The sequence below is a fragment of the Oncorhynchus masou genome, unplaced genomic scaffold (genome assembly GCF_036934945.1).
Source record: "Oncorhynchus masou masou isolate Uvic2021 unplaced genomic scaffold, UVic_Omas_1.1 unplaced_scaffold_682, whole genome shotgun sequence".
Classification (NCBI taxonomy): Eukaryota; Metazoa; Chordata; class Actinopteri; order Salmoniformes; family Salmonidae; genus Oncorhynchus; species Oncorhynchus masou.
Genome location: NW_027013271.1, coordinates 160,676 through 188,652, shown reverse-complemented (window position 1 = coordinate 188,652; position 27,977 = coordinate 160,676). Strand labels below are relative to the sequence as shown.

The 27,977-nt window shown below is 52.7% G+C and overlaps 1 protein-coding gene across 1 annotated transcript in view; it reads left to right on the top strand.

Moving 5' to 3' along the window:
• The window catches only part of LOC135536902 (unconventional myosin-XV-like), a 192,614-nt gene that overhangs the window by 125,150 nt on the left and 39,487 nt on the right, over positions 1-27,977 (top strand). The window contains 3 exon segments of the mRNA XM_064963124.1: positions 3,637-3,752; positions 23,930-24,048; positions 24,656-24,797. Coding sequence (XP_064819196.1) covers positions 3,637-3,752; positions 23,930-24,048; positions 24,656-24,797 — 377 coding nt within the window.

The following is a 27,977-nucleotide window of genomic DNA, read 5'->3' as shown; positions in this document are numbered from 1 at the left end:
CTACAACCCACCACACAACACCACAACCACATTTACATTTACATTTAAGTCATTTAGCAGACGCTCTTATCCAGAACGACTTACAAATTGGTGAATTCACCTTCTGACATCCAGTGGAACAACCACTTTACAATAGTGCATCTAGATCATTTAAGGGGGGTGAGAAGGATTACTTATCCTATCCTAGGTATTCCTATCCTAGGTACAACCCACCACATAACACCACAACCCACCACACAACACCACAACCCACCACACAACACCACAACCCACCACACAACACCACAACCCACCACACCACAACCCGCCACACAACACAACACCACAACCCACCACACAACACCACAATCCACCACACAACACCACAACCCACCACACAACACCACAACCCACCACACCACAACCCACCACACAACACCACAACCCACCACACAACACCACAACACCACAACATAACACCACAACACCACCACACAACACCACAACCCACCACACAACACCACAAACCACAACACAACACCACAACCCACCACACCACACCACAACACACCACACAACACCACAACCCACCACACACCACAACCCACCACACACCACCACAACCCACCACACAACACCACCACACAACCCCACAACCCACCACACAACACCACAAAGCACAACACAACACCACAAACCACCACATTACACCACAACCCACCACATTACACCACAACCCACCACACAACACCACAACCCACCACACAACACCACAACCCACCACACAACACCACAACCCACCACACACCACCACAACCCACCACACAACACCACCACACAACACCACACCACAACCCACCACACCACACCACAAACCACAACACAACACCACAACCTACCACACAACACCACAACCCACCACACAACAACACACAACACAACACCACAACACACAACACCACACCACACCACAAACCACAACACAACACCACAACCCACCACACAACACCACAACCCACCACACAACAACACACAACACAACACCACAACACACAACACCACACCACACCACAAACCACCACACAACACCACAACCCACCACATAACACCACAACCCACCACACAACACCACAACCCACCACACAACACCACAACCCACCACACCACACAACACCACACCACAACCCACCACACCACACAACACCACACCACAACCCACCACACAACACCACAACCCACCACATAACACCACAACCCACCACACAACACCACAACCCACCACACAACACCACAACCCACCACAACCCACCACATAACACCACAACCCACCACACAACACCACACAACACCACAACCCACAACATAACACCACAACCCACCACACAACACCACCACACAACACCACAACCCACCACATAACACCACAACCCACCACACAACACCACAACCCACCACACAACACCACACCACAACCCACCACATAACACCACCACCCACCACACAACACCACCACACCACACAACACCACAACCCACCACACAACACTACAACCCACCACACAACACCACAGCCCACCACACAACACCATAACCCACCACACAACACCACAACCCACCGCACAACACCACAACCCACCGCACAACACCACAACCCACCACACAACACCACAACCCACCACACCACACCACAACCCACCACACAACACTACAACCCACCACACAACACCACAACCCACCACACAATACCATGAAACCACCACAACCCAGCACACAACACCACAACCCACCACATTACACCACAACCCACCACACAACACCACAACCCACCACACAACACTACAACCCACCACACAACACCACAACCCACCACATAACACCACAACCCACCACACAACACCACAACCCACCACACAACACCACAACCCACCACACAACACCACAACCCACCACATAACACCATGAAATCACAACAAGCCACCACATAACACCACAAAACACCATCAAACCACAACAAACCACCATCAAACCACCACAACCCCCCACAAAACACTGCAATCTGCAAAACACCTTCAAAACACCACAAAACACCCTCAAACCACATCAAACCACAACAAAACACCCTCAAACCACATCAAACCACAACAAAACACCCTCAAACCACAACAAAACACCCTCAAACCACCACAAAACACCCTCAAACCACCACAAAACACCCACAAACCACATCAAACCACAACAAAACACCCTCAAACCACATCAAACCACAATAAAACACCCTCAAACCACAACAAAACACCCTTAAACCACCACAAAACACCCTCAAACCACCACAAAACACCCTCAAACCACAATAAAACACCCTCAAACCACAACAAAACACCCTCAAACCACCACAAAACACCCTCAAACCACCACAAAACACCCTCAAACCACCACAAAACACCCTCAAACCACAACAAAACACCCTCAAACCACCACAAAACACCCTCAAACCACTACAAAACACCCTCAAACCACCACAAAACACCCTCAAACCACCACAAAACACCCTCAAACCACTACAAAACACCCTCAAACCACCACAAAACACCCTCAAACCACAACAAAACACCCTCAAACCACCACAAAACACCCTCAAACCACTACAAAACACCCTCAAACCACCACAAAACACCATCAAACCACCACAAAACACCCTCAAACCACTACAAAACACCCTCAAACCACATCAAACCACAATAAAACACCCTCAAACCACAACAAAACACCCTTAAACCACCACAAAACACCCTCAAACCACCACAAAACACCCTCAAACCACAATAAAACACCCTCAAACCACAACAAAACACCCTCAAACCACCACAAAACACCCTCAAACCACCACAAAACACCCTCAAACCACCACAAAACACCCTCAAACCACAACAAAACACCCTCAAACCACCACAAAACACCCTCAAACCACTACAAAACACCCTCAAACCACCACAAAACACCCTCAAACCACTACAAAACACCCTCAAACCACCACAAAACACCCTCAAACCACAACAAAACACCCTCAAACCACCACAAAACACCCTCAAACCACTACAAAACACCCTCAAACCACCACAAAACACCATCAAACCACCACAAAACACCCTCAAACCACTACAAAACACCCTCAAACCACCACAAAACGCCCTCAAACCACCACAAAACTCCCTCAAACCACCACAAAACACTACAAAACGCCCTCAAACCACCACAAAACGCCATCAAACCACCACAAAACGCCCTCAAACCACCACAAAACACCCTCAAACCACCACAAAACACCCTCAAACCACCACAAACCACCACAAAACACCCTCAAACCACCACAAAACACCCTCAAACCACCACAAAACACCCTCAAACCACATCAAACCACAACAAAACACTCTCAAACCACATCAAACCACCACAAAACACCCTCAAAACACCACAAAACACCCTCAAACCACATCAAACCACATCAAAACACCCTGTGTGTGTGTGTGTGTGTGTGTGTGTGTGTGTGTGTGTGTGTGTGTGTGTGTGTGTGTGTGTGTGTGTGTGTGTGTGTGTGTGTGTGTGTGTGTGTGTGTGTGTGTGTGTGTGTGTGTGTGTGTGTGTGTGTGTGTGTGTGTAGTGGAGCACCAGGTGGGTCAGGATGGAGCCACACAGGATGAGAGTGTGAAGAAGAAGATCGTGACGATGGCCAGAGACTCCTGGGAAATATATTTCTCACGACTCTTCCCTGCCTCGGTGAGTGTGTGTGTGAGCCTATATACCGTAGCTATATCTGGGGCAGCTCCACCCAGGACTCCTACCCAGGTCCAGCGACTGTCAACACAACACATTACACATTGGAGGTCGCTAGGTGTTGGGTTGAGGTCGCTAGGTGTTGGGTTGAGGTAGCTTGGTGTTGGGTTGAGGTCGCTAGGCGTTGGGTTGAGGTCACTAGTTGTGGGTTGAGGCCGCTAGGTGTTGGGTTGAGGTTGCTAGGTGTTGGGTTGAGGTCGCTAGGTGTTGGGTTGAGTTCGCTAGGTGTAGGTTGCTAGGTGTTGGGTTGAGGTCGCTAGGTGTTGGGTTGAGGTTGCTAGGTTTTGGGTTGAGGTCGCTAGGTGTTGGGTTGAGGTCGCTAGGTGTTGGGTTGAGGTCGCTAGGTGTTGGGTTGAGGTCGATAGGTGTTGGTTTGAGGTCGATAGGTGTTGGTTTGAGGTCGCTAGGTGTTGGGTAGAGGTCGCTAGGTGTTGGGTTGAGGTTATTAGGTGTTGGGTTGTGGTAGCTTGGTGTTGGGTTGAGGTCGCTAGGTGTTGGGTTGAGGTAGCTTGGTGTTGAGTTGAGGTCGCTAGGTGTTGGGTTGTGGTAGCTTGGTGTTGGGTTGAGGTCGCTAGGTGTTGGGTTGAGGTAGCTTGGTGTTGGGTTGAGGTCGCTAGGCGTTGGGTTGAGGTCACTAGTTGTGGGTTGAGGCCGCTAGGTGTTGGGTTGAGGTTGCTAGGTGTTGGGTTGAGGTCGCTAGGTGTTGGGTTGAGTTCGCTAGGTGTGGGTTGCTAGGTGTTGGGTAGAGGTCGCTAGGTGTTGGGTTGAGGTCACTAGGTGTAGGTTGCCAGGTGTTGTGTTGAGATCGTTAAGTGTTGGGGTGAGGTCGCTAGGTGTTGGGTTGAGGTTATTAGGTGTTGTGTTGAGGTTATTAGGTGTTGGGTTGAGGTCACTAGGTGTGGGTTGAGGCCGCTAGGTGTTGGGTTGAGGTCGATAGGTTTTGGGTTGAGGTCGCTAGGTGTTGGGTTGAGGTCGCTAGGTGTTGAGTTGAGGTCGCTAGGTGTTGGGTTGAGGTCGATAGGTGTTGGTTTTAGGTCGATAGGTGTTGGTTTTAGGTCGCTAGGTGTTGGGTAGAGGTCGCTAGGTGTTGGGTTGAGGTTATTAGGTGTTGTGTTGAGGTTATTAGGTTTTGGGTTGAGGTCGATAGGTTTTGGGTTGAGGTCGCTAGGTGTTGGGTTGAGGTCGCTAGGTGTTGGGTTGAGGTCGATAGGTGTTGGTTTGAGGTCGATAGGTGTTGGTTTGAGGTCGATAGGTGTTGGTTTGAGGTCGCTAGGTGTTGGGTTGAGATCGCTAGGTGTTGGGTTGAGGTCGCTAGGTGTTGGGTTGATGCTGCTAGGTGTTGGGTTGAGGGCGCTAGGTGTTGGGTTGAGGTCGCTAGGTGTAGGTCGCTAGGTGTTGGGTTGAGGTTGCTAGGTGTTGGGTAGAGGTCGCTAGGTGTTGGGTAGAGGTCGCTAGGTGTTGGGTAGAGGTTATTAGGTGTTGGGTTGAGGTTATTTGGTGTTGGGTTGATGCTGCTAGGTGTTGGGTTGAGGGCGCTAGGTGTTGGGTTGAGGTCGCTAGGTGTAGGTCGCTAGGTGTTGGGTTGAGGTTGCTAGGTGTTGGGTAGAGGTCGCTAGGTGTTGGGTAGAGGTCGCTAGGTGTTGGGTAGAGGTCGCTAGGTGTTGGGTAGAGGTCGCTAGGTGTTGGGTTGAGGTTATTAGGTGTTGGGTTGAGGTAGCTTGGTGCTGGGTTGAGGTTGCTAGGTGTCGGGTTGAGGTCGCTAGGTGTTGGGTTGAGGTCAATAGGTGTAGGTCGCTAGGTGTTGGGTTTAGGTCGCTAGGTGTTGGGTTGAGGTCGCTAGGTGTTGGGTTGAGATTGCTACGTGTTGGGTTAAGGTCGCTAGGTGTTGGGTTGAGGTCGCTAGGTGTAGGTTGTCAGGTGTTGGGTTGTGGTAGCTTGGTTTTGGGTTAAGGTCGCTAGGTGTTGGGTTGAGGTCGTTAGGTGTTGGGTTGAGGTCGCTAGGTGTTGGGTAGAGGTCGCTAGGTGTTGGGTTGAGGTCGATAGGTGTTGGGTTGAGGTCGATAGGTGTTGGGTTGAGATTATTAGATGTTGGGTTGAGGTAGCTTGGTGTTGGGTTGATGCCGCTAGGTGTTGGGTTGAGGGCGCTAGGTGTTGGGTTGAGGTCTCTAGGTGTTGGGTTGAGGTCTCTAGGTGTTGGGTTGAGGCCGCTAGGTGTTGGGTTGAGGTCGCTAGGTGTTGGGTTGAGGTCGCTAGGTGTAGGTCGCTAGGTGTTGGGTTGAGGTCGCTAGGTGTAGGTCGCTAGGTGTTGGGTTGAGGTCGCTTGGTGTTGGGTTGAGGTTGCTACATGTTCGGTTGAGGTTATTAGGTGTTGGGTTGAGGTAGCTTGGTGTTGGGTTGAGGTCGCTAGGTGTTGGGTTGAGGTAGCTTGGTGTTGGGTTGAGGCCGCTAGGTGTTGGGTTGAGGTCGCTAGGTGTAGGTTGCTAGGTGTTGGGTTGAGGTCGCTAGGTGTTGTGTTGAGGTCGCTTGGTGTTGGGTTGAGGTTGCTACGTGTTCGGTTGAGGTTGCTACGTGTTCGGTTGAGGTTGCTACGTGTTCGGTTGAGGTTATTAGGTGTTGGGTTGAGGTAGCTTGGTGTTGGGTTGAGGTCGCTAGGTGTTGGGTTGTGGTAGCTTGGTGTTTGGTTGAGGCCGCTAGGTGTTGGGTTGAGGTCGCTAGGTGTTGGGTTGAGGTCGCTAGGTGTTGGGTAGAGGTCGCTAGGTGTTGGGTAGAGGTCGCTAGGTGTTGGGTAGAGGTCGCTAGGTGTTGGGTAGAGGTCGCTAGGTGTTGGGTAGAGGTCGCTAGGTGTTGGGTAGAGGTCGCTAGGTGTTGGGTAGAGGTCGCTCGGTGTTGGGTAGAGGTCGCTCGGTGTTGGGTAGAGGTCGCTCGGTGTTGGGTAGAGGTCGCTCGGTGTTGGGTAGAGGTCGCTCGGTGTTGGGTAGAGGTCGCTCGGTGTTGGGTAGAGGTCGCTCGGTGTTGGGTAGAGGTCGCTCGGTGTTGGGTAGAGGTCGCTCGGTGTTGGGTAGAGGTCGCTCGGTGTTGGGTAGAGGTTATTAGGTGTTGTGTTGAGGTCGCTAGGTGTGGGTTGAGGCCGCTAGGTTTTGGGTTGAGGTCGATAGTTTTTGGGTTGAGGTCGCTAGGTGTTGGTTTTAGGTCGATAGGTGTTGGGTAGAGGTCGCTAGGTGTTGGGTTGAGGTTATTAGGTGTTGTGTTGAGGTTATTAGGTTTTGGGTTGAGGTCGATAGGTTTTGGGTTGAGGTCGCTAGGTGTTGGGTTGAGGTCGCTAGGTGTTGGGTTGAGGTCGCTAGGTGTTGGTTTGAGGTCGGTAGGTGTTGGTTTGAGGTCGCTAGGTGTTGGTTTGAGATCGCTAGGTGTTGGGTTGAGGTCGCTAGGTGTTGGGTTGAGGTTATTAGGTGTTGGGTTGAGGTTATTTGGTGTTGGGTTGATGCTGCTAGGTGTTGGGTTGAGGGCGCTAGGTGTTGGGTTGAGGTCGCTAGGTGTAGGTCGCTAGGTGTTGGGTTGAGGTCGCTAGGTGTTGGGTAGAGGTCGCTAGGTGTTGGGTAGAGGTCGCTAGGTGTTGGGTTGAGGTTATTAGGTGTTGGGTTGAGGTTATTAGGTGTTGGGTTGAGGTAGCTTGGTGCTGGGTTGAGGTTGCTAGGTGTCGGGTAGAGGTCGCTAGGTGTTGGGTTGATGTCACTAGGTGTAGGTCGCTAGGTGTTGGGTTTAGGTCGCTAGGTGTTGGGTTGAGGTCGCTAGGTGTTGGGTTGAGATTGCTACGTGTTGGGTTAAGGTCGCTAGGTGTTGGGTTGAGGTCGCTAGGTGTAGGTTGTCAGGTGTTGGGTTGTGGTAGCTTGGTTTTGGGTTAAGGTCGCTAGGTGTTGGGTTGAGGTCGCTAGGTGTTGGGTTGAGGTCACTAGGTGTAGGTTGCCAGGTGTTGGGTTGAGGTCGTTAAGTGTTGGGGTGAGGTCGCTAGGTGTTGGGTTGAGGTTATTACGTGTTGGGTTGAGGTCACTAGGTGTTGGGTTGAGGTCACTAGGTGTGGGTTGAGGCCGCTAGGTGTTGGGTTGAGGTCGATAGGTTTTGGTTTGAGGTCGATAGGTGTTGGTTTGAGGTCGCTAGGTGTTGGGTTGAGGTCGATAGGTGTTGGGTTGAGGTCGCTAGGTGTAGGTCGCTAGGTGTAGGTCGCTAGGTGTTGGGTTGAGGTCGCTAGGTGTTGGGTTGAGGTCGCTAGGTGTTGGGTTGAGGTCGATAGGTGTTGGGTTGAGGTCGATAGGTGTTGGGTTGAGGTCGCTAGGTGTTGGGTTGAGGTCGCTAGGTGTTGGGTTGAGGTCGATAGGTGTTGGGTTGAGGTCGATAGGTGTTGGGTTGAGGTCGCTAGGTGTAGGTCGCTAGGTGTAGGTCGCTAGGTGTTGGGTTGAGGTCGCTAAGTGTTGGGTTGAGGTCGCTAGGTGTTGGGTTGAGGTCGATAGGTGTTGGGTTGAGGTCGCTAGGTGTTGGGTTGAGGTCGCTAGGTGTTGGGTTGAGGTCGCTAGGTGTTGGGTTGAGGTCGATAGGTGTTGGGTTGAGGTCGATAGGTGTTGGGTTGAGGTCGCTAGGTGTTGGGTTGAGGTCTCTAGGTGTTGGGTTGAGGCCGCTTGGTGTTGGGTTGAGGTTGCTACGTGTTCGGTTGAGGTTATTAGGTGTTGGGTTGAGGTAGCTTGGGGTTGGGTTGAGGTCGCTAGGTGTTGGGTTGAGGTAGCTTGGTGTTGGGTTGAGGCCGCTAGGTGTTGGGTTGAGGTCGCTAGGTGTTGGGTTGAGGTCGCTAGGTGTTGGGTAGAGGTCGCTAGGTGTTGGGTAGAGGTCGCTAGGTGTTGGGTAGAGGTCGCTAGGTGTTGGGTAGAGGTCGCTAGGTGTTGGGTAGAGTTCGATAGGTGTTGGGTAGAGGTCGCTAGGTGTTGGGTAGAGGTCGCTAGGTGTTGGGTAGAGGTCGCTCGGTGTTGGGTAGAGGTCGCTCGGTGTTGGGTAGAGGTCGCTCGGTGTTGGGTAGAGGTCGCTCGGTGTTGGGTAGAGGTCGCTCGGTGTTGGGTAGAGGTCGCTCGGTGTTGGGTAGAGGTCGCTAGGTGTTGGGTAGAGGTCGCTAGGTGTTGTGTAGAGGTCGCTAGGTGTTGGGTTGAGGTTATTTGGTGTTGGGTTGAGGCCGCTAGGTGTTGGGTTGAGGTCGCTAGGTGTTGGGTTGAGGTCATTAGGTGTAGGTCGCTAGGTGTTGGGTTGAGGCCGCTAGGTGTTGGGTTGAGGTCGCTAGTTGTTGGGTTGAGGTCGCTAGGTGTAGGTCGCTAGGTGTTGGGTTGAGGTCGCTAGGTGTTGGGTAGAGGTCGCTAGGTGTTGGGTAGAGGTCGCTAGGTGTTGGGTTGAGGTTATTAGGTGTTGGGTTGAGGTTATTAGGTGTTGGGTTGAGGTAGCTTGGTGCTTGGTTGAGGTTGCTAGGTGTCGGGTAGAGGTCGCTAGGTGTTGGGTTGATGTCACTAGGTGTTGGGTAGAGGTCGCTCGGTGTTGGGTAGAGGTCGCTCGGTGTTGGGTAGAGGTCGCTCGGTGTTGGGTAGAGGTCGCTCGGTGTTGGGTAGAGGTCGCTAGGTGTTGGGTAGAGGTCGCTAGGTGTTGTGTAGAGGTCGCTAGGTGTTGGGTTGAGGTTATTAGGTGTTGGGTTGAGGTTATTTGGTGTTGGGTTGAGGCCGCTAGGTGTTGGGTTGAGGTCGCTAGGTGTTGGGTTGAGGTCGCTAGGTGTAGGTCGCTAGGTGTTGGGTTGAGGCCGCTAGGTGTTGGGTTGAGGTCGCTAGGTGTTGGGTTGAGGTCGCTAGGTGTAGGTCGCTAGGTGTTGGGTTGAGGTCGCTAGGTGTTGGGTAGAGGTCGCTAGGTGTTGGGTAGAGGTCGCTAGGTGTTGGGTTGAGGTTATTAGGTGTTGGGTTGAGGTTATTAGGTGTTGGGTTGAGGTAGCTTGGTGCTGGGTTGAGGTTGCTAGGTGTCGGGTAGAGGTCGCTAGGTGTTGGGTTGATGTCACTAGGTGTAGGTCGCTAGGTGTTGGGTTTAGGTCGCTAGGTGTTGGGTTGAGGTCGCTAGGTGTTGGGTTGAGATTGCTACGTGTTGGGTTAAGGTCGCTAGGTGTTGGGTTGAGGTCGCTAGGTGTAGGTTGTCAGGTGTTGGGTTGTGGTAGCTTGGTTTTGGGTTAAGGTCGCTAGGTGTTGGGTTGAGGTCGCTAGGTGTTGGGTTGAGGTCACTAGGTGTAGGTTGCCAGGTGTTGGGTTGAGGTCGTTAAGTGTTGGGGTGAGGTCGCTAGGTGTTGGGTTGAGGTTATTACGTGTTGGGTTGAGGTCACTAGGTGTTGGGTTGAGGTCACTAGGTGTGGGTTGAGGCCGCTAGGTGTTGGGTTGAGGTCGATAGGTTTTGGGTTGAGGTCGATAGGTGTTGGTTTGAGGTCGCTAGGTGTTGGGTTGAGGTCGATAGGTGTTGGGTTGAGGTCGCTAGGTGTAGGTCGCTAGGTGTAGGTCGCTAGGTGTTGGGTTGAGGTCGCTAGGTGTTGGGTTGAGGTCGCTAGGTGTTGGGTTGAGGTCGCTAGGTGTTGGGTTGAGGTCGATAGGTGTTGGGTTGAGGTCGCTAGGTGTTGGGTTGAGGTCGCTAGGTGTTGGGTTGAGGTCGCTAGGTGTTGGGTTGAGGTCGATAGGTGTTGGGTTGAGGTCGATAGGTGTTGGGTTGAGGTCGCTAGGTGTAGGTCGCTAGGTGTAGGTCGCTAGGTGTTGGGTTGAGGTCGCTAAGTGTTGGGTTGAGGTCGCTAGGTGTTGGGTTGAGGTCGATAGGTGTTGGGTTGAGGTCGCTAGGTGTTGGGTTGAGGTCGCTAGGTGTTGGGTTGAGGTCGCTAGGTGTTGGGTTGAGGTCGATAGGTGTTGGGTTGAGGTCGATAGGTGTTGGGTTGAGGTTATTAGATGTTGGGTTGAGGTAGCTTGGTGTTGGGTTGATGCCGCTAGGTGTTGGGTTGAGGTCGCTAGGTCTTGGGTTGAGGTCGCTTGGTGTTGGGTTGAGGTTGCTACGTGTTCGGTTGAGGTTATTAGGTGTTGGTTTGAGGTAGCTTGGGGTTGGGTTGAGGTCGCTAGGTGTTGGGTTGAGGTAGCTTGGTGTTGGGTTGAGGCCGCTAGGTGTTGGGTTGAGGTCGCTAGGTGTTGGGTTGAGGTCGCTAGGTGTTGGGTAGAGGTCGCTAGGTGTTGGGTAGAGGTCGCTAGGTGTTGGGTAGAGTTCGCTAGGTGTTGGGTAGAGTTCGCTAGGTGTTGGGTAGAGGTCGCTAGGTGTTGGGTAGAGGTCGCTAGGTGTTGGGTAGAGGTCGCTAGGTGTTGGGTAGAGGTCGCTCGGTGTTGGGTAGAGGTCGCTCGGTGTTGGGTAGAGGTCGCTCGGTGTTGGGTAGAGGTCGCTAGGTGTTGGGTAGAGGTCGCTAGGTGTTGGGTAGAGGTCGCTAGGTGTTGTGTAGAGGTCGCTAGGTGTTGGGTTGAGGTTATTAGGTGTTGGGTTGAGGTTATTTGGTGTTGGGTTGAGGCCGCTAGGTGTTGGGTTGAGGTCGCTAGGTGTAGGTCGCTAGGTGTTGGGTTGAGGCCGCTAGGTGTTGGGTTGAGGTCGCTAGGTGTTGGGTTGAGGTCGCTAGGTGTAGGTCGCTAGGTGTTGGGTTGAGGTCGCTAAGTATTTGGTTGAGGTCGCTAGGTGTTGGGTTGAGGTCGCTAGGTGTTCGCTTGAGGTTATTAGGTGTTGGGTTGAGGTCGCTTGGTGTTGGGTTGAGGTCGCTAGGTGTTGGGTTGAGGTCGCTAGGTGTTGGGTTGAGGTCGCTAGGTGTTGGGTTGAGGTCGCTAGTTGTAGGTCGCTAGGTGTTGGGTTGAGGTCACTAGGTGTTGGGTTGAGGTCGATAGGTTTTGGGTTGAGGTCGATAGGTGTTGGTTTGAGGTCGCTAGGTGTTGGGTTGAGGTCGATAGGTGTTGGGTTGAGGTCGCTAGGTGTAGGTCGCTAGGTGTAGGTCGCTAGGTGTTGGGTTGAGGTCGCTAGGTGTTGGGTTGAGGTCGCTAGGTGTTGGGTTGAGGTCGCTAGGTGTTGGGTTGAGGTCGATAGGTGTTGGGTTGAGGTCGATAGGTGTTGGGTTGAGGTCGCTAGGTGTTGGGTTGAGGTCGCTAGGTGTTGGGTTGAGGTCGATAGGTGTTGGGTTGAGGTCGATAGGTGTTGGGTTGAGGTCGCTAGGTGTAGGTCGCTAGGTGTAGGTCGCTAGGTGTTGGGTTGAGGTCGCTAAGTGTTGGGTTGAGGTCGCTAGGTGTTGGGTTGAGGTCGATAGGTGTTGGGTTGAGGTCGCTAGGTGTTGGGTTGAGGTCGCTAGGTGTTGGGTTGAGGTCGCTAGGTGTTGGGTTGAGGTCGATAGGTGTTGGGTTGAGGTCGATAGGTGTTGGGTTGAGGTTATTAGATGTTGGGTTGAGGTAGCTTGGTGTTGGGTTGAGGTCGCTAGGTGTTGGGTAGAGGTCGCTAGGTGTTGTGTAGAGGTCGCTAGGTGTTGGGTTGAGGTTATTAGGTGTTGGGTTGAGGTTATTTGGTGTTGGGTTGAGGCCGCTAGGTGTTGGGTTGAGGTCGCTAGGTGTTGGGTTGAGGTCGCTAGGTGTAGGTCGCTAGGTGTTGGGTTGAGGCCGCTAGGTGTTGGGTTGAGGTCGCTAGGTGTTGGGTTGAGGTCGCTAGGTGTAGGTCGCTAGGTGTTGGGTTGAGGTCGCTAAGTATTTGGTTGAGGTCGCTAGGTGTTGGGTTGAGGTCGCTAGGTGTTGGGTTGAGGTCGATAGGTGTTGGGTTGAGGTCGATAGGTGTTGGGTTGAGGTCGCTAGGTGTAGGTCGCTAGGTGTAGGTCGCTAGGTGTTGGGTTGAGGTCGCTAAGTGTTGGGTTGAGGTCGCTAGGTGTTGGGTTGAGGTCGATAGGTGTTGGGTTGAGGTCGCTAGGTGTTGGGTTGAGGTCGCTAGGTGTTGGGTTGAGGTCGCTAGGTGTTGGGTTGAGGTCGCTAGGTGTAGGTCGCTAGGTGTAGGTCGCTAGGTGTTGGGTTGAGGTCGCTAAGTGTTGGGTTGAGGTCGCTAGGTGTTGGGTTGAGGTCGATAGGTGTTGGGTTGAGGTCGCTAGGTGTTGGGTTGAGGTCGCTAGGTGTTGGGTTGAGGTCGCTAGGTGTTGGGTTGAGGTCGATAGGTGTTGGGTTGAGGTCGATAGGTGTTGGGTTGAGGTTATTAGATGTTGGGTTGAGGTAGCTTGGTGTTGGGTTGATGCCGCTAGGTGTTGGGTTGAGGTCGCTAGGTGTTGGGTTGAGGTCGCTAGGTGTTGGGTAGAGGTCGCTAGGTGTTGTGTAGAGGTCGCTAGGTGTTGGGTTGAGGTTATTAGGTGTTGGGTTGAGGTTATTTGGTGTTGGGTTGAGGCCGCTAGGTGTTGGGTTGAGGTCGCTAGGTGTTGGGTTGAGGTCGCTAGGTGTAGGTCGCTAGGTGTTGGGTTGAGGCCGCTAGGTGTTGGGTTGAGGTCGCTAGGTGTTGGGTTGAGGTCGCTAGGTGTAGGTCGCTAGGTGTTGGGTTGAGGTCGCTAAGTATTTGGTTGAGGTCGCTAGGTGTTGGGTTGAGGTCGCTAGGTGTTGGGTTGAGGTTGCTACGTGTTCGCTTGAGGTTATTAGGTGTTGGGTTGAGGTCGCTTGGTGTTGGGTTGAGGTCGCTAGGTGTTGGGTTGAGGTCGCTAGGTGTTGGGTTGAGGTCGCTAGGTGTTGGGTTGAGGTCGCTAGTTGTAGGTCGCTAGGTGTTGGGTTGAGGTCGCTAGGTGTTGGGTTGAGGTCGATAGGTGTTGGGTTGAGGTCGCTAGGTGTAGGTCGCTAGGTGTAGGTCGCTAGGTGTTGGGTTGAGGTCGCTAGGTGTTGGGTTGAGGTCGCTAGGTGTTGGGTTGAGGTCGCTAGGTGTTGGGTTGAGGTCGATAGGTGTTGGGTTGAGGTCGATAGGTGTTGGGTTGAGGTCGCTAGGTGTTGGGTTGAGGTCGCTAGGTGTTGGGTGTAGGTCGCTAGGTGTTGGGTTGAGGTCGCTAGGTGTTGGGTTGAGGTCGCTAGGTGTTGGGTTGAGGTCGTTAGGTGTTGGGTTGAGGTCGCTAGGTGTTGGGTAGAGGTCGCTAGGTGTTGGGTTGAGGTCGATAGGTGTTGGGTTGAGGTCGATAGGTGTTGGGTTGAGATTATTAGATGTTGGGTTGAGGTAGCTTGGTGTTGGGTTGATGCCGCTAGGTGTTGGGTTGAGGGCGCTAGGTGTTGGGTTGAGGTCTCTAGGTGTTGGGTTGAGGTCTCTAGGTGTTGGGTTGAGGCCGCTAGGTGTTGGGTTGAGGTCGCTAGGTGTTGGGTTGAGGTCGCTAGGTGTAGGTCGCTAGGTGTTGGGTTGAGGTCGCTAGGTGTAGGTCGCTAGGTGTTGGGTTGAGGTCGCTTGGTGTTGGGTTGAGGTTGCTACATGTTCGGTTGAGGTTATTAGGTGTTGGGTTGAGGTAGCTTGGTGTTGGGTTGAGGTCGCTAGGTGTTGGGTTGAGGTAGCTTGGTGTTGGGTTGAGGCCGCTAGGTGTTGGGTTGAGGTCGCTAGGTGTAGGTTGCTAGGTGTTGGGTTGAGGTCGCTAGGTGTTGTGTTGAGGTCGCTTGGTGTTGGGTTGAGGTTGCTACGTGTTCGGTTGAGGTTGCTACGTGTTCGGTTGAGGTTGCTACGTGTTCGGTTGAGGTTATTAGGTGTTGGGTTGAGGTAGCTTGGTGTTGGGTTGAGGTCGCTAGGTGTTGGGTTGTGGTAGCTTGGTGTTTGGTTGAGGCCGCTAGGTGTTGGGTTGAGGTCGCTAGGTGTTGGGTTGAGGTCGCTAGGTGTTGGGTAGAGGTCGCTAGGTGTTGGGTAGAGGTCGCTAGGTGTTGGGTAGAGGTCGCTAGGTGTTGGGTAGAGGTCGCTAGGTGTTGGGTAGAGGTCGCTAGGTGTTGGGTAGAGGTCGCTAGGTGTTGGGTAGAGGTCGCTCGGTGTTGGGTAGAGGTCGCTCGGTGTTGGGTAGAGGTCGCTCGGTGTTGGGTAGAGGTCGCTCGGTGTTGGGTAGAGGTCGCTCGGTGTTGGGTAGAGGTCGCTCGGTGTTGGGTAGAGGTCGCTCGGTGTTGGGTAGAGGTCGCTCGGTGTTGGGTAGAGGTCGCTCGGTGTTGGGTAGAGGTCGCTCGGTGTTGGGTAGAGGTTATTAGGTGTTGTGTTGAGGTCGCTAGGTGTGGGTTGAGGCCGCTAGGTTTTGGGTTGAGGTCGATAGTTTTTGGGTTGAGGTCGCTAGGTGTTGGTTTTAGGTCGATAGGTGTTGGGTAGAGGTCGCTAGGTGTTGGGTTGAGGTTATTAGGTGTTGTGTTGAGGTTATTAGGTTTTGGGTTGAGGTCGATAGGTTTTGGGTTGAGGTCGCTAGGTGTTGGGTTGAGGTCGCTAGGTGTTGGGTTGAGGTCGCTAGGTGTTGGTTTGAGGTCGGTAGGTGTTGGTTTGAGGTCGCTAGGTGTTGGTTTGAGATCGCTAGGTGTTGGGTTGAGGTCGCTAGGTGTTGGGTTGAGGTTATTAGGTGTTGGGTTGAGGTTATTTGGTGTTGGGTTGATGCTGCTAGGTGTTGGGTTGAGGGCGCTAGGTGTTGGGTTGAGGTCGCTAGGTGTAGGTCGCTAGGTGTTGGGTTGAGGTCGCTAGGTGTTGGGTAGAGGTCGCTAGGTGTTGGGTAGAGGTCGCTAGGTGTTGGGTTGAGGTTATTAGGTGTTGGGTTGAGGTTATTAGGTGTTGGGTTGAGGTAGCTTGGTGCTGGGTTGAGGTTGCTAGGTGTCGGGTAGAGGTCGCTAGGTGTTGGGTTGATGTCACTAGGTGTAGGTCGCTAGGTGTTGGGTTTAGGTCGCTAGGTGTTGGGTTGAGGTCGCTAGGTGTTGGGTTGAGATTGCTACGTGTTGGGTTAAGGTCGCTAGGTGTTGGGTTGAGGTCGCTAGGTGTAGGTTGTCAGGTGTTGGGTTGTGGTAGCTTGGTTTTGGGTTAAGGTCGCTAGGTGTTGGGTTGAGGTCGCTAGGTGTTGGGTTGAGGTCACTAGGTGTAGGTTGCCAGGTGTTGGGTTGAGGTCGTTAAGTGTTGGGGTGAGGTCGCTAGGTGTTGGGTTGAGGTTATTACGTGTTGGGTTGAGGTCACTAGGTGTTGGGTTGAGGTCACTAGGTGTGGGTTGAGGCCGCTAGGTGTTGGGTTGAGGTCGATAGGTTTTGGTTTGAGGTCGATAGGTGTTGGTTTGAGGTCGCTAGGTGTTGGGTTGAGGTCGATAGGTGTTGGGTTGAGGTCGCTAGGTGTAGGTCGCTAGGTGTAGGTCGCTAGGTGTTGGGTTGAGGTCGCTAGGTGTTGGGTTGAGGTCGCTAGGTGTTGGGTTGAGGTCGATAGGTGTTGGGTTGAGGTCGATAGGTGTTGGGTTGAGGTCGCTAGGTGTTGGGTTGAGGTCGCTAGGTGTTGGGTTGAGGTCGATAGGTGTTGGGTTGAGGTCGATAGGTGTTGGGTTGAGGTCGCTAGGTGTAGGTCGCTAGGTGTAGGTCGCTAGGTGTTGGGTTGAGGTCGCTAAGTGTTGGGTTGAGGTCGCTAGGTGTTGGGTTGAGGTCGATAGGTGTTGGGTTGAGGTCGCTAGGTGTTGGGTTGAGGTCGCTAGGTGTTGGGTTGAGGTCGCTAGGTGTTGGGTTGAGGTCGATAGGTGTTGGGTTGAGGTCGATAGGTGTTGGGTTGAGGTCGCTAGGTGTTGGGTTGAGGTCTCTAGGTGTTGGGTTGAGGCCGCTTGGTGTTGGGTTGAGGTTGCTACGTGTTCGGTTGAGGTTATTAGGTGTTGGGTTGAGGTAGCTTGGGGTTGGGTTGAGGTCGCTAGGTGTTGGGTTGAGGTAGCTTGGTGTTGGGTTGAGGCCGCTAGGTGTTGGGTTGAGGTCGCTAGGTGTTGGGTTGAGGTCGCTAGGTGTTGGGTAGAGGTCGCTAGGTGTTGGGTAGAGGTCGCTAGGTGTTGGGTAGAGGTCGCTAGGTGTTGGGTAGAGGTCGCTAGGTGTTGGGTAGAGTTCGATAGGTGTTGGGTAGAGGTCGCTAGGTGTTGGGTAGAGGTCGCTAGGTGTTGGGTAGAGGTCGCTCGGTGTTGGGTAGAGGTCGCTCGGTGTTGGGTAGAGGTCGCTCGGTGTTGGGTAGAGGTCGCTCGGTGTTGGGTAGAGGTCGCTCGGTGTTGGGTAGAGGTCGCTCGGTGTTGGGTAGAGGTCGCTCGGTGTTGGGTAGAGGTCGCTAGGTGTTGGGTAGAGGTCGCTAGGTGTTGTGTAGAGGTCGCTAGGTGTTGGGTTGAGGTTATTTGGTGTTGGGTTGAGGCCGCTAGGTGTTGGGTTGAGGTCGCTAGGTGTTGGGTTGAGGTCATTAGGTGTAGGTCGCTAGGTGTTGGGTTGAGGCCGCTAGGTGTTGGGTTGAGGTCGCTAGTTGTTGGGTTGAGGTCGCTAGGTGTAGGTCGCTAGGTGTTGGGTTGAGGTCGCTAGGTGTTGGGTAGAGGTCGCTAGGTGTTGGGTAGAGGTCGCTAGGTGTTGGGTTGAGGTTATTAGGTGTTGGGTTGAGGTTATTAGGTGTTGGGTTGAGGTAGCTTGGTGCTGGGTTGAGGTTGCTAGGTGTCGGGTAGAGGTCGCTAGGTGTTGGGTTGATGTCACTAGGTGTTGGGTAGAGGTCGCTCGGTGTTGGGTAGAGGTCGCTCGGTGTTGGGTAGAGGTCGCTCGGTGTTGGGTAGAGGTCGCTCGGTGTTGGGTAGAGGTCGCTCGGTGTTGGGTAGAGGTCGCTAGGTGTTGGGTAGAGGTCGCTAGGTGTTGTGTAGAGGTCGCTAGGTGTTGGGTTGAGGTTATTAGGTGTTGGGTTGAGGTTATTTGGTGTTGGGTTGAGGCCGCTAGGTGTTGGGTTGAGGTCGCTAGGTGTTGGGTTGAGGTCGCTAGGTGTAGGTCGCTAGGTGTTGGGTTGAGGCCGCTAGGTGTTGGGTTGAGGTCGCTAGGTGTTGGGTTGAGGTCGCTAGGTGTAGGTCGCTAGGTGTTGGGTTGAGGTCGCTAGGTGTTGGGTAGAGGTCGCTAGGTGTTGGGTAGAGGTCGCTAGGTGTTGGGTTGAGGTTATTAGGTGTTGGGTTGAGGTTATTAGGTGTTGGGTTGAGGTAGCTTGGTGCTGGGTTGAGGTTGCTAGGTGTCGGGTAGAGGTCGCTAGGTGTTGGGTTGATGTCACTAGGTGTAGGTCGCTAGGTGTTGGGTTTAGGTCGCTAGGTGTTGGGTTGAGGTCGCTAGGTGTTGGGTTGAGATTGCTACGTGTTGGGTTAAGGTCGCTAGGTGTTGGGTTGAGGTCGCTAGGTGTAGGTTGTCAGGTGTTGGGTTGTGGTAGCTTGGTTTTGGGTTAAGGTCGCTAGGTGTTGGGTTGAGGTCGCTAGGTGTTGGGTTGAGGTCACTAGGTGTAGGTTGCCAGGTGTTGGGTTGAGGTCGTTAAGTGTTGGGGTGAGGTCGCTAGGTGTTGGGTTGAGGTTATTACGTGTTGGGTTGAGGTCACTAGGTGTTGGGTTGAGGTCACTAGGTGTGGGTTGAGGCCGCTAGGTGTTGGGTTGAGGTCGATAGGTTTTGGGTTGAGGTCGATAGGTGTTGGTTTGAGGTCGCTAGGTGTTGGGTTGAGGTCGATAGGTGTTGGGTTGAGGTCGCTAGGTGTAGGTCGCTAGGTGTAGGTCGCTAGGTGTTGGGTTGAGGTCGCTAGGTGTTGGGTTGAGGTCGCTAGGTGTTGGGTTGAGGTCGCTAGGTGTTGGGTTGAGGTCGATAGGTGTTGGGTTGAGGTCGCTAGGTGTTGGGTTGAGGTCGCTAGGTGTTGGGTTGAGGTCGCTAGGTGTTGGGTTGAGGTCGATAGGTGTTGGGTTGAGGTCGATAGGTGTTGGGTTGAGGTCGCTAGGTGTAGGTCGCTAGGTGTAGGTCGCTAGGTGTTGGGTTGAGGTCGCTAAGTGTTGGGTTGAGGTCGCTAGGTGTTGGGTTGAGGTCGATAGGTGTTGGGTTGAGGTCGCTAGGTGTTGGGTTGAGGTCGCTAGGTGTTGGGTTGAGGTCGCTAGGTGTTGGGTTGAGGTCGATAGGTGTTGGGTTGAGGTCGATAGGTGTTGGGTTGAGGTTATTAGATGTTGGGTTGAGGTAGCTTGGTGTTGGGTTGATGCCGCTAGGTGTTGGGTTGAGGTCGCTAGGTCTTGGGTTGAGGTCGCTTGGTGTTGGGTTGAGGTTGCTACGTGTTCGGTTGAGGTTATTAGGTGTTGGTTTGAGGTAGCTTGGGGTTGGGTTGAGGTCGCTAGGTGTTGGGTTGAGGTAGCTTGGTGTTGGGTTGAGGCCGCTAGGTGTTGGGTTGAGGTCGCTAGGTGTTGGGTTGAGGTCGCTAGGTGTTGGGTAGAGGTCGCTAGGTGTTGGGTAGAGGTCGCTAGGTGTTGGGTAGAGTTCGCTAGGTGTTGGGTAGAGTTCGCTAGGTGTTGGGTAGAGGTCGCTAGGTGTTGGGTAGAGGTCGCTAGGTGTTGGGTAGAGGTCGCTAGGTGTTGGGTAGAGGTCGCTCGGTGTTGGGTAGAGGTCGCTCGGTGTTGGGTAGAGGTCGCTCGGTGTTGGGTAGAGGTCGCTCGGTGTTGGGTAGAGGTCGCTAGGTGTTGGGTAGAGGTCGCTAGGTGTTGGGTAGAGGTCGCTAGGTGTTGTGTAGAGGTCGCTAGGTGTTGGGTTGAGGTTATTAGGTGTTGGGTTGAGGTTATTTGGTGTTGGGTTGAGGCCGCTAGGTGTTGGGTTGAGGTCGCTAGGTGTAGGTCGCTAGGTGTTGGGTTGAGGCCGCTAGGTGTTGGGTTGAGGTCGCTAGGTGTTGGGTTGAGGTCGCTAGGTGTAGGTCGCTAGGTGTTGGGTTGAGGTCGCTAAGTATTTGGTTGAGGTCGCTAGGTGTTGGGTTGAGGTCGCTAGGTGTTGGGTTGAGGTTGCTACGTGTTCGCTTGAGGTTATTAGGTGTTGGGTTGAGGTCGCTTGGTGTTGGGTTGAGGTCGCTAGGTGTTGGGTTGAGGTCGCTAGGTGTTGGGTTGAGGTCGCTAGGTGTTGGGTTGAGGTCGCTAGTTGTAGGTCGCTAGGTGTTGGGTTGAGGTCACTAGGTGTTGGGTTGAGGTCGATAGGTTTTGGGTTGAGGTCGATAGGTGTTGGTTTGAGGTCGCTAGGTGTTGGGTTGAGGTCGATAGGTGTTGGGTTGAGGTCGCTAGGTGTAGGTCGCTAGGTGTAGGTCGCTAGGTGTTGGGTTGAGGTCGCTAGGTGTTGGGTTGAGGTCGCTAGGTGTTGGGTTGAGGTCGCTAGGTGTTGGGTTGAGGTCGATAGGTGTTGGGTTGAGGTCGATAGGTGTTGGGTTGAGGTCGCTAGGTGTTGGGTTGAGGTCGCTAGGTGTTGGGTTGAGGTCGATAGGTGTTGGGTTGAGGTCGATAGGTGTTGGGTTGAGGTCGCTAGGTGTAGGTCGCTAGGTGTAGGTCGCTAGGTGTTGGGTTGAGGTCGCTAAGTGTTGGGTTGAGGTCGCTAGGTGTTGGGTTGAGGTCGATAGGTGTTGGGTTGAGGTCGCTAGGTGTTGGGTTGAGGTCGCTAGGTGTTGGGTTGAGGTCGCTAGGTGTTGGGTTGAGGTCGATAGGTGTTGGGTTGAGGTCGATAGGTGTTGGGTTGAGGTTATTAGATGTTGGGTTGAGGTAGCTTGGTGTTGGGTTGAGGTCGCTAGGTGTTGGGTAGAGGTCGCTAGGTGTTGTGTAGAGGTCGCTAGGTGTTGGGTTGAGGTTATTAGGTGTTGGGTTGAGGTTATTTGGTGTTGGGTTGAGGCCGCTAGGTGTTGGGTTGAGGTCGCTAGGTGTTGGGTTGAGGTCGCTAGGTGTAGGTCGCTAGGTGTTGGGTTGAGGCCGCTAGGTGTTGGGTTGAGGTCGCTAGGTGTTGGGTTGAGGTCGCTAGGTGTAGGTCGCTAGGTGTTGGGTTGAGGTCGCTAAGTATTTGGTTGAGGTCGCTAGGTGTTGGGTTGAGGTCGCTAGGTGTTGGGTTGAGGTCGATAGGTGTTGGGTTGAGGTCGATAGGTGTTGGGTTGAGGTCGATAGGTGTTGGGTTGAGGTCGCTAGGTGTAGGTCGCTAGGTGTAGGTCGCTAGGTGTTGGGTTGAGGTCGCTAAGTGTTGGGTTGAGGTCGCTAGGTGTTGGGTTGAGGTCGATAGGTGTTGGGTTGAGGTCGCTAGGTGTTGGGTTGAGGTCGCTAGGTGTTGGGTTGAGGTCGCTAGGTGTTGGGTTGAGGTCGCTAGGTGTAGGTCGCTAGGTGTAGGTCGCTAGGTGTTGGGTTGAGGTCGCTAAGTGTTGGGTTGAGGTCGCTAGGTGTTGGGTTGAGGTCGATAGGTGTTGGGTTGAGGTCGCTAGGTGTTGGGTTGAGGTCGCTAGGTGTTGGGTTGAGGTCGCTAGGTGTTGGGTTGAGGTCGATAGGTGTTGGGTTGAGGTCGATAGGTGTTGGGTTGAGGTTATTAGATGTTGGGTTGAGGTAGCTTGGTGTTGGGTTGATGCCGCTAGGTGTTGGGTTGAGGTCGCTAGGTGTTGGGTTGAGGTCGCTAGGTGTTGGGTAGAGGTCGCTAGGTGTTGTGTAGAGGTCGCTAGGTGTTGGGTTGAGGTTATTAGGTGTTGGGTTGAGGTTATTTGGTGTTGGGTTGAGGCCGCTAGGTGTTGGGTTGAGGTCGCTAGGTGTTGGGTTGAGGTCGCTAGGTGTAGGTCGCTAGGTGTTGGGTTGAGGCCGCTAGGTGTTGGGTTGAGGTCGCTAGGTGTTGGGTTGAGGTCGCTAGGTGTAGGTCGCTAGGTGTTGGGTTGAGGTCGCTAAGTATTTGGTTGAGGTCGCTAGGTGTTGGGTTGAGGTCGCTAGGTGTTGGGTTGAGGTTGCTACGTGTTCGCTTGAGGTTATTAGGTGTTGGGTTGAGGTCGCTTGGTGTTGGGTTGAGGTCGCTAGGTGTTGGGTTGAGGTCGCTAGGTGTTGGGTTGAGGTCGCTAGGTGTTGGGTTGAGGTCGCTAGTTGTAGGTCGCTAGGTGTTGGGTTGAGGTCGCTAGGTGTTGGGTTGAGGTCGATAGGTGTTGGGTTGAGGTCGCTAGGTGTAGGTCGCTAGGTGTAGGTCGCTAGGTGTTGGGTTGAGGTCGCTAGGTGTTGGGTTGAGGTCGCTAGGTGTTGGGTTGAGGTCGCTAGGTGTTGGGTTGAGGTCGATAGGTGTTGGGTTGAGGTCGATAGGTGTTGGGTTGAGGTCGCTAGGTGTTGGGTTGAGGTCGCTAGGTGTTGGGTTGAGGTCGATAGGTGTTGGGTTGAGGTCGATAGGTGTTGGGTTGAGGTCGCTAGGTGTAGGTCGCTAGGTGTAGGTCGCTAGGTGTTGGGTTGAGGTCGCTAAGTGTTGGGTTGAGGTCGCTAGGTGTTGGGTTGAGGTCGATAGGTGTTGGGTTGAGGTCGCTAGGTGTTGGGTTGAGGTCGCTAGGTGTTGGGTTGAGGTCGCTAGGTGTTGGGTTGAGGTCGATAGGTGTTGGGTTGAGGTCGATAGGTGTTGGGTTGAGGTTATTAGATGTTGGGTTGAGGTAGCTTGGTGTTGGGTTGATGCCGCTAGGTGTTGGGTTGAGGTCGCTAGGTGTTGGGTTGAGGTCTCTAGGTGTTGGGTTGAGGCCGCTAGGTCTTGGGTTGAGGTCGCTTGGTGTTGGGTTGAGGTTGCTACGTGTTCGGTTGAGGTTATTAGGTGTTGGTTTGAGGTAGCTTGGGGTTGGGTTGAGGCCGCTAGGTGTTGGGTTGAGGTCGCTAGGTGTTGGGTTGAGGTCGCTAGGTGTTGGGTAGAGGTCGCTAGGTGTTGGGTAGAGGTCGCTAGGTGTTGGGTAGAGGTCGCTAGGTGTTGGGTAGAGTTCGCTAGGTGTTGGGTAGAGTTCGCTAGGTGTTGGGTAGAGTTCGCTAGGTGTTGGGTAGAGGTCGCTAGGTGTTGGGTAGAGGTCGCTAGGTGTTGGGTAGAGGTCGCTCGGTGTTGGGTAGAGGTCGCTCGGTGTTGGGTAGAGGTCGCTCGGTGTTGGGTAGAGGTCGCTCGGTGTTGGGTAGAGGTCGCTCGGTGTTGGGTAGAGGTCGCTAGGTGTTGGGTAGAGGTCGCTAGGTGTTGTGTAGAGGTCGCTAGGTGTTGGGTTGAGGTTATTAGGTGTTGGGTTGAGGTTATTTGGTGTTGGGTTGAGGCCGCTAGGTGTTGGGTTGAGGTCGCTAGGTGTTGGGTTGAGGTCGCTAGGTGTAGGTCGCTAGGTGTTGGGTTGAGGCCGCTAGGTGTTGGGTTGAGGTCGCTAGGTGTTGGGTTGAGGTCGCTAGGTGTAGGTCGCTAGGTGTTGGGTTGAGGTCGCTAAGTATTTGGTTGAGGTCGCTAGGTGTTGGGTTGAGGTCGCTAGGTGTTGGGTTGAGGTTGCTACGTGTTCGCTTGAGGTTATTAGGTGTTGGGTTGAGGTCGCTTGGTGTTGGGTTGAGGTCGCTAGGTGTTGGGTTGAGGTCGCTAGGTGTTGGGTTGAGGTCGCTAGGTGTTGGGTTGAGGTCGCTAGTTGTAGGTCGCTAGGTGTTGGGTTGAGGTCGCTAGGTGTTGGGTTGAGGTCGCTAGGTGTTGGGTTGAGGTCGCTACGTGTTGGGTTGAGGTTGCTACGTGTTGGGTTAAGGTCGCTAGGTGTTGGGTTGAGGTCACTAGGTGTAGGTTGCCAGGTGTTGGGTTGAGGTCGTTAAGTGTTGGGTTGAGGTCACTAGGTGTAGGTCGCTAGGTGTTGGGTTGAGGTTCCTAGGTGTTAGGTTGAGGTCACTAGGTGTAAGTCGCTACGTGTGGGGTTAAGCTAGGTGTTGGGTTGAGGTCGCTAGATGTTGGGTTGAGGTAGCTAGGTGGAGGTAGCTAGGTGTTGGGTTGAGTTCATAACTGTGTGTGTTTGTGAGCCTGTTCATGTTAACAGGGTGTGTGAGCCTGTTGATGTTGACAGAGTGTGTGTGTTGCAGGGCAGTGTGGGTGCAGGTGGTCTCATAACTGTGTGTGTGTGTGTTGCAGGGCAGTGTGGGTACTGGGGTGCAGGTGGTCTCTGTGTCTCATCGAGGCATCAAGCTGCTGAAGATGGTGAGAAGCAGCGCTGTTGTCCCAGACTACTTCAGAGTGCTACACCCTTACAGGTACACACAAACACACACACACACACACACACACATTAGTGGTTAGAGTATTGGGCAAGTAACCCGAAAGGTTGCTGGATCGAATCCCCAAGCTGACAAGGTAAAGATCTGTCGTTCTGTCGGAGACACCTGAAACCCCACCTCTTCAAGGAATACCTAGGATAGGATAAAGTAATCCTTCTCACCCCCCCCCTTAAATGATTTAGATGCACTATTGTAAAGTGGCTGTTCCACTGGATGTCATAAGGTGAATTCACCAATTTGTAAGTCGCTCTGGATAAGAGCGTCTGCCAAATGACTTAAATGTAAATGTAATGTAAATGTTCTGCCCCTGAACAGGCAGTTAACCCACTGTTCCTAGACCGTCATTGTAAATAAGAATGTTCTTAACTGACTTGCCTAGTTAAATAAAGGATAAATAAACACACATCCTGTTTGTTTCCATAGTTACGAGGACATCCTGTTTGTTTCTCTGTGTTTTTCCATAGTTACGCGGACATCCTGTTTGTTTCTGTGTGTTTCCATAGTTACGCGGACATCCTGTTTGTTTCTCTGTGTTTTTCCATAGTTACGCGGACATCCTGTTTGTTTCTGTGTGTTTCCATAGTTACGCAGACATCCTGTTTGTGTCCATTCCATCTAAGAACATGTTGGAGTTTAACCTGACCAATGAGAAGCTGATTCTGTTCTCCGCCAAGGCTCCACAGGTTAAACACATGGTGGACTACTTTATCACAGAACTGAAGAAGGTGAGACAGGTTAGAGGGTGAGACTGGTTAGACAGGTTAGAGGGTGAGACAGGTTAGACAGGTTAGAGGGTGAGACAGGTTAGACAGGTTAGAGGGTGAGACATGTTAGTGGGTGAGACAGGTTAGACAGGTTAGAGGGTGAGACATGTTAGAGGGTGAGACAGGTTAGACAGGTTAGAGGGTGAGACTGGTTAGAGGGTGAGACTGGTTATACAGGTTAAAGGGTGAGACTGGTTAGAGGGTGAGACTGGTTAGAGGGTGAGACAGGTTAGAGGGTGAGACTGGTTAGACAGGTTAGAGGGTGAGACATGTTAGACAGGTTAGAGGGTGAGACAGGTTAGAAGGTGAGACTGGTTAGACAGGTTAGAAGGTGAGACAGGTTAGAAGGTGAGACAGGTTAGAGGGTGAGACAGGATAGAGGGTGAGACTGGTTAGACAGGTTAGAGAGTGAGACAAGTTAGACAGGTTAGAGGGTGAGACAGGTTAGAGGGTGAGACAGGTTAGACTGGTTAGAGAGTGAGACAGGTTAGACAGGTTAGAGAGTGAGACAAGTTAGATAGGTTAGAGGGTGATACAGGTTAGAGGGTGAGACAGGTTAGACTGGTTAGAGGGTGAGACAGGTTAGACAGGTTAGAGGGTGAGACTGGTTAGAGGGTGAGACTGGTTAGACAGGTTAGAGGGTGAGACAGGTTAGACAGGTTAGAGGGTGAGACTGGTTAGAGGGTGAGACAGGTTAAACACATGGTGGACTACTTTATCACAGAACTGAAGAAGGTGAGACAGGTTAGAGGGTGAGACTGGTTAGACAGGTTAGAGGGTGAGACAGGTTAGACAGGTTAGAGGGTGAGACTGGTTAGACAGGTTAGAGGGTGAGACAGGTTAGACAGGTTAGAGGGTGAGACTGGTTAGAGGGTGAGACAGGTTAGACAGGTTAGATGGTGAGACAGGTTAGACAGGTTAAAGGGTGATACAGGTTAGAGGGTGAAACAGGTTAGAGGGTGAGACAGGTTAGACAGGTTAGAGGGTGAGACATGTTAGAGGGTGAGACAGGTTAGACAGGTTAGAGGGTGAGACAGGTTAGACAGGTTAGAGGGTGAGACTGGTTAGAGGGTGAGACTGGTTAGAGGGTGAGACTGGTTAGACAGGTTAAAGGGTGAGACTGGTTAGAGGGTGAGACATGTTAGACAGGTTAGAGGGTGAGACAGGTTAGACAGGTTAGAAGGTGAGACAGGTTAGAGGGTGAGACAGGTTAGAGGGTGAGACAGGATAGAGGGTGAGACTGGTTAGACAGGTTAGAGAGTGAGACAAGTTAGACAGGTTAGAGGGTGAGACAGGTTAGACTGGTTAGAGAGTGAGACAGGTTAGACAGGTTAGAGAGTGAGACAAGTTAGATAGGTTAGAGGGTGAGACAGGTTAGACTGGTTAGAGGGTGATACAGGTTAGAGAATGAGACATGTTAGAGGGTGAGACAGGTTAGACAGGTTAGAGGGTGAGACAGGTTAGAGAGTGAGACAGGTTAGAGGGTGAGCCAGGTTAGTCAGGTTAGAGAGTGAGACAGGTTAGAGAGTGAGACAGGTTAGACAGGTTAGTGAGTGAGACAGGCTGGACAGGTTAGAGTGAGACAGGTTAGAGAGTGAGACAGGTTAGACAGGTTAGAGGGTGAGACAGGTTAGAGAGTGAGACAGGTTAGACAGGTTAGAGGGTGAGACAGGTTATAGAGTGAGACAGGTTAGAGAGTGAGACAGGTTAGACAGGTTAGAGTGTGAGACAGGTTAGAGAGTGAGACAGGTTAGAGAGTGAGACAGGTTAGAAGGGGAGACAGGTTAGAGAGTGAGACAGGTTCGAGAGTGAGACAGGTTAGAAGGTGAGACAGGTTAGAGAGTGAGACAGGTTAGAGGGTGAGACAGGTTAGACAGGTTAGAGGGTTAGACAGGTTAGACAGGTTAGAGGGTGAGACAGGTTAGACAGGTTAGAGGGTGAGACAGGTTAGAGGGTGAGACAGGTTAGACAGGTTAGAGGGTGAGACAGGTTAGACAGGTTAGAGGGTGAGACAGGTTAGACAGGTTAGACAGGTTAGAGGGTGAGACAGGTTAGACAGGTTAGAGGGTGAGACAGGTTAGACAGGTTAGAGGGTGAGACAGGTTAGACAGGTTAGAGGGTGAGACAGGTTAGAGGGTGAGACAGGTTAGACAGGTTAGAGGATGAGACAGGTTAGACAGGTTAGAGGGTGAGACAGGTTAGAGGGTGAGACAGGTTAGACAGGTTAGACAGGTTAGACAGGTTATAAGGTGAGACAGGTTAGACAGGTTAGAGGATGAGACAGGTTAGACAGGTTAGAGGGTGAGACAGGTTAGACAGGTTAGAGGGTGAGACAGGTTAGACAGGTTAGAGGGTGAGACAGGTTAGAGGGTGAGACAGGTTAGACAGGTTAGAGGGTGAGACAGGTTAGACAGGTTAGACAGGTTAGACATGTTAGAGGGTGAGACAGGTTAGACAGGTTAGAGGGTGAGACAGGTTAGACAGGTTAGAGGGTGAGACAGGTTAGAGGGTGAGACAGGTTAGACAGGTTAGACAGGTTAGACAGGTTATAAGGTGAGACAGGTTAGACAGGTTAGAGGATGAGACAGGTTAGACAGGTTAGAGGATGAGACAGGTTAGACAGGTTAGAGGGTGAGACAGGTTAGACAGGTTATAAGGTGAGACAGGTTAGACAGGTTAGAGGATGAGACAGGTTAGACAGGTTAGAGGGTGAGACAGGTTAGACAGGTTAGAGGGTGAGACAGGTTAGACAGGTTAGAGGGTGAGACAGGTTAGACAGGTTAGAGGGTGAGACAGGTTAGACAGGTTAGAGGGTGAGACAGGTTAGACAGGTTAGACAGGTTAGAGGGTGAGACAGGTTAGACAGGTTAGAGGGTGAGACAGGTTAGAGGGTGAGACAGGTTAGACAGGTTAGAGGGTGAGACAGGTTAGACAGGTTAGAGGGTGAGACAGGTTAGACAGGTTAGAGGGTGAGACAGGTGAGACAGGTTAGAGGGTGAGACAGGTGAGACAGGTTAGAGGGTGAGACAGGTTAGACAGGTTAGAGGGTGAGACAGGTTAGACAGGTTAGAGGGTGAGACAGGTTAGACAGGTTAGAGGATGAGACAGGTTAGACAGGTTAGAGGATGAGACAGGTTAGAC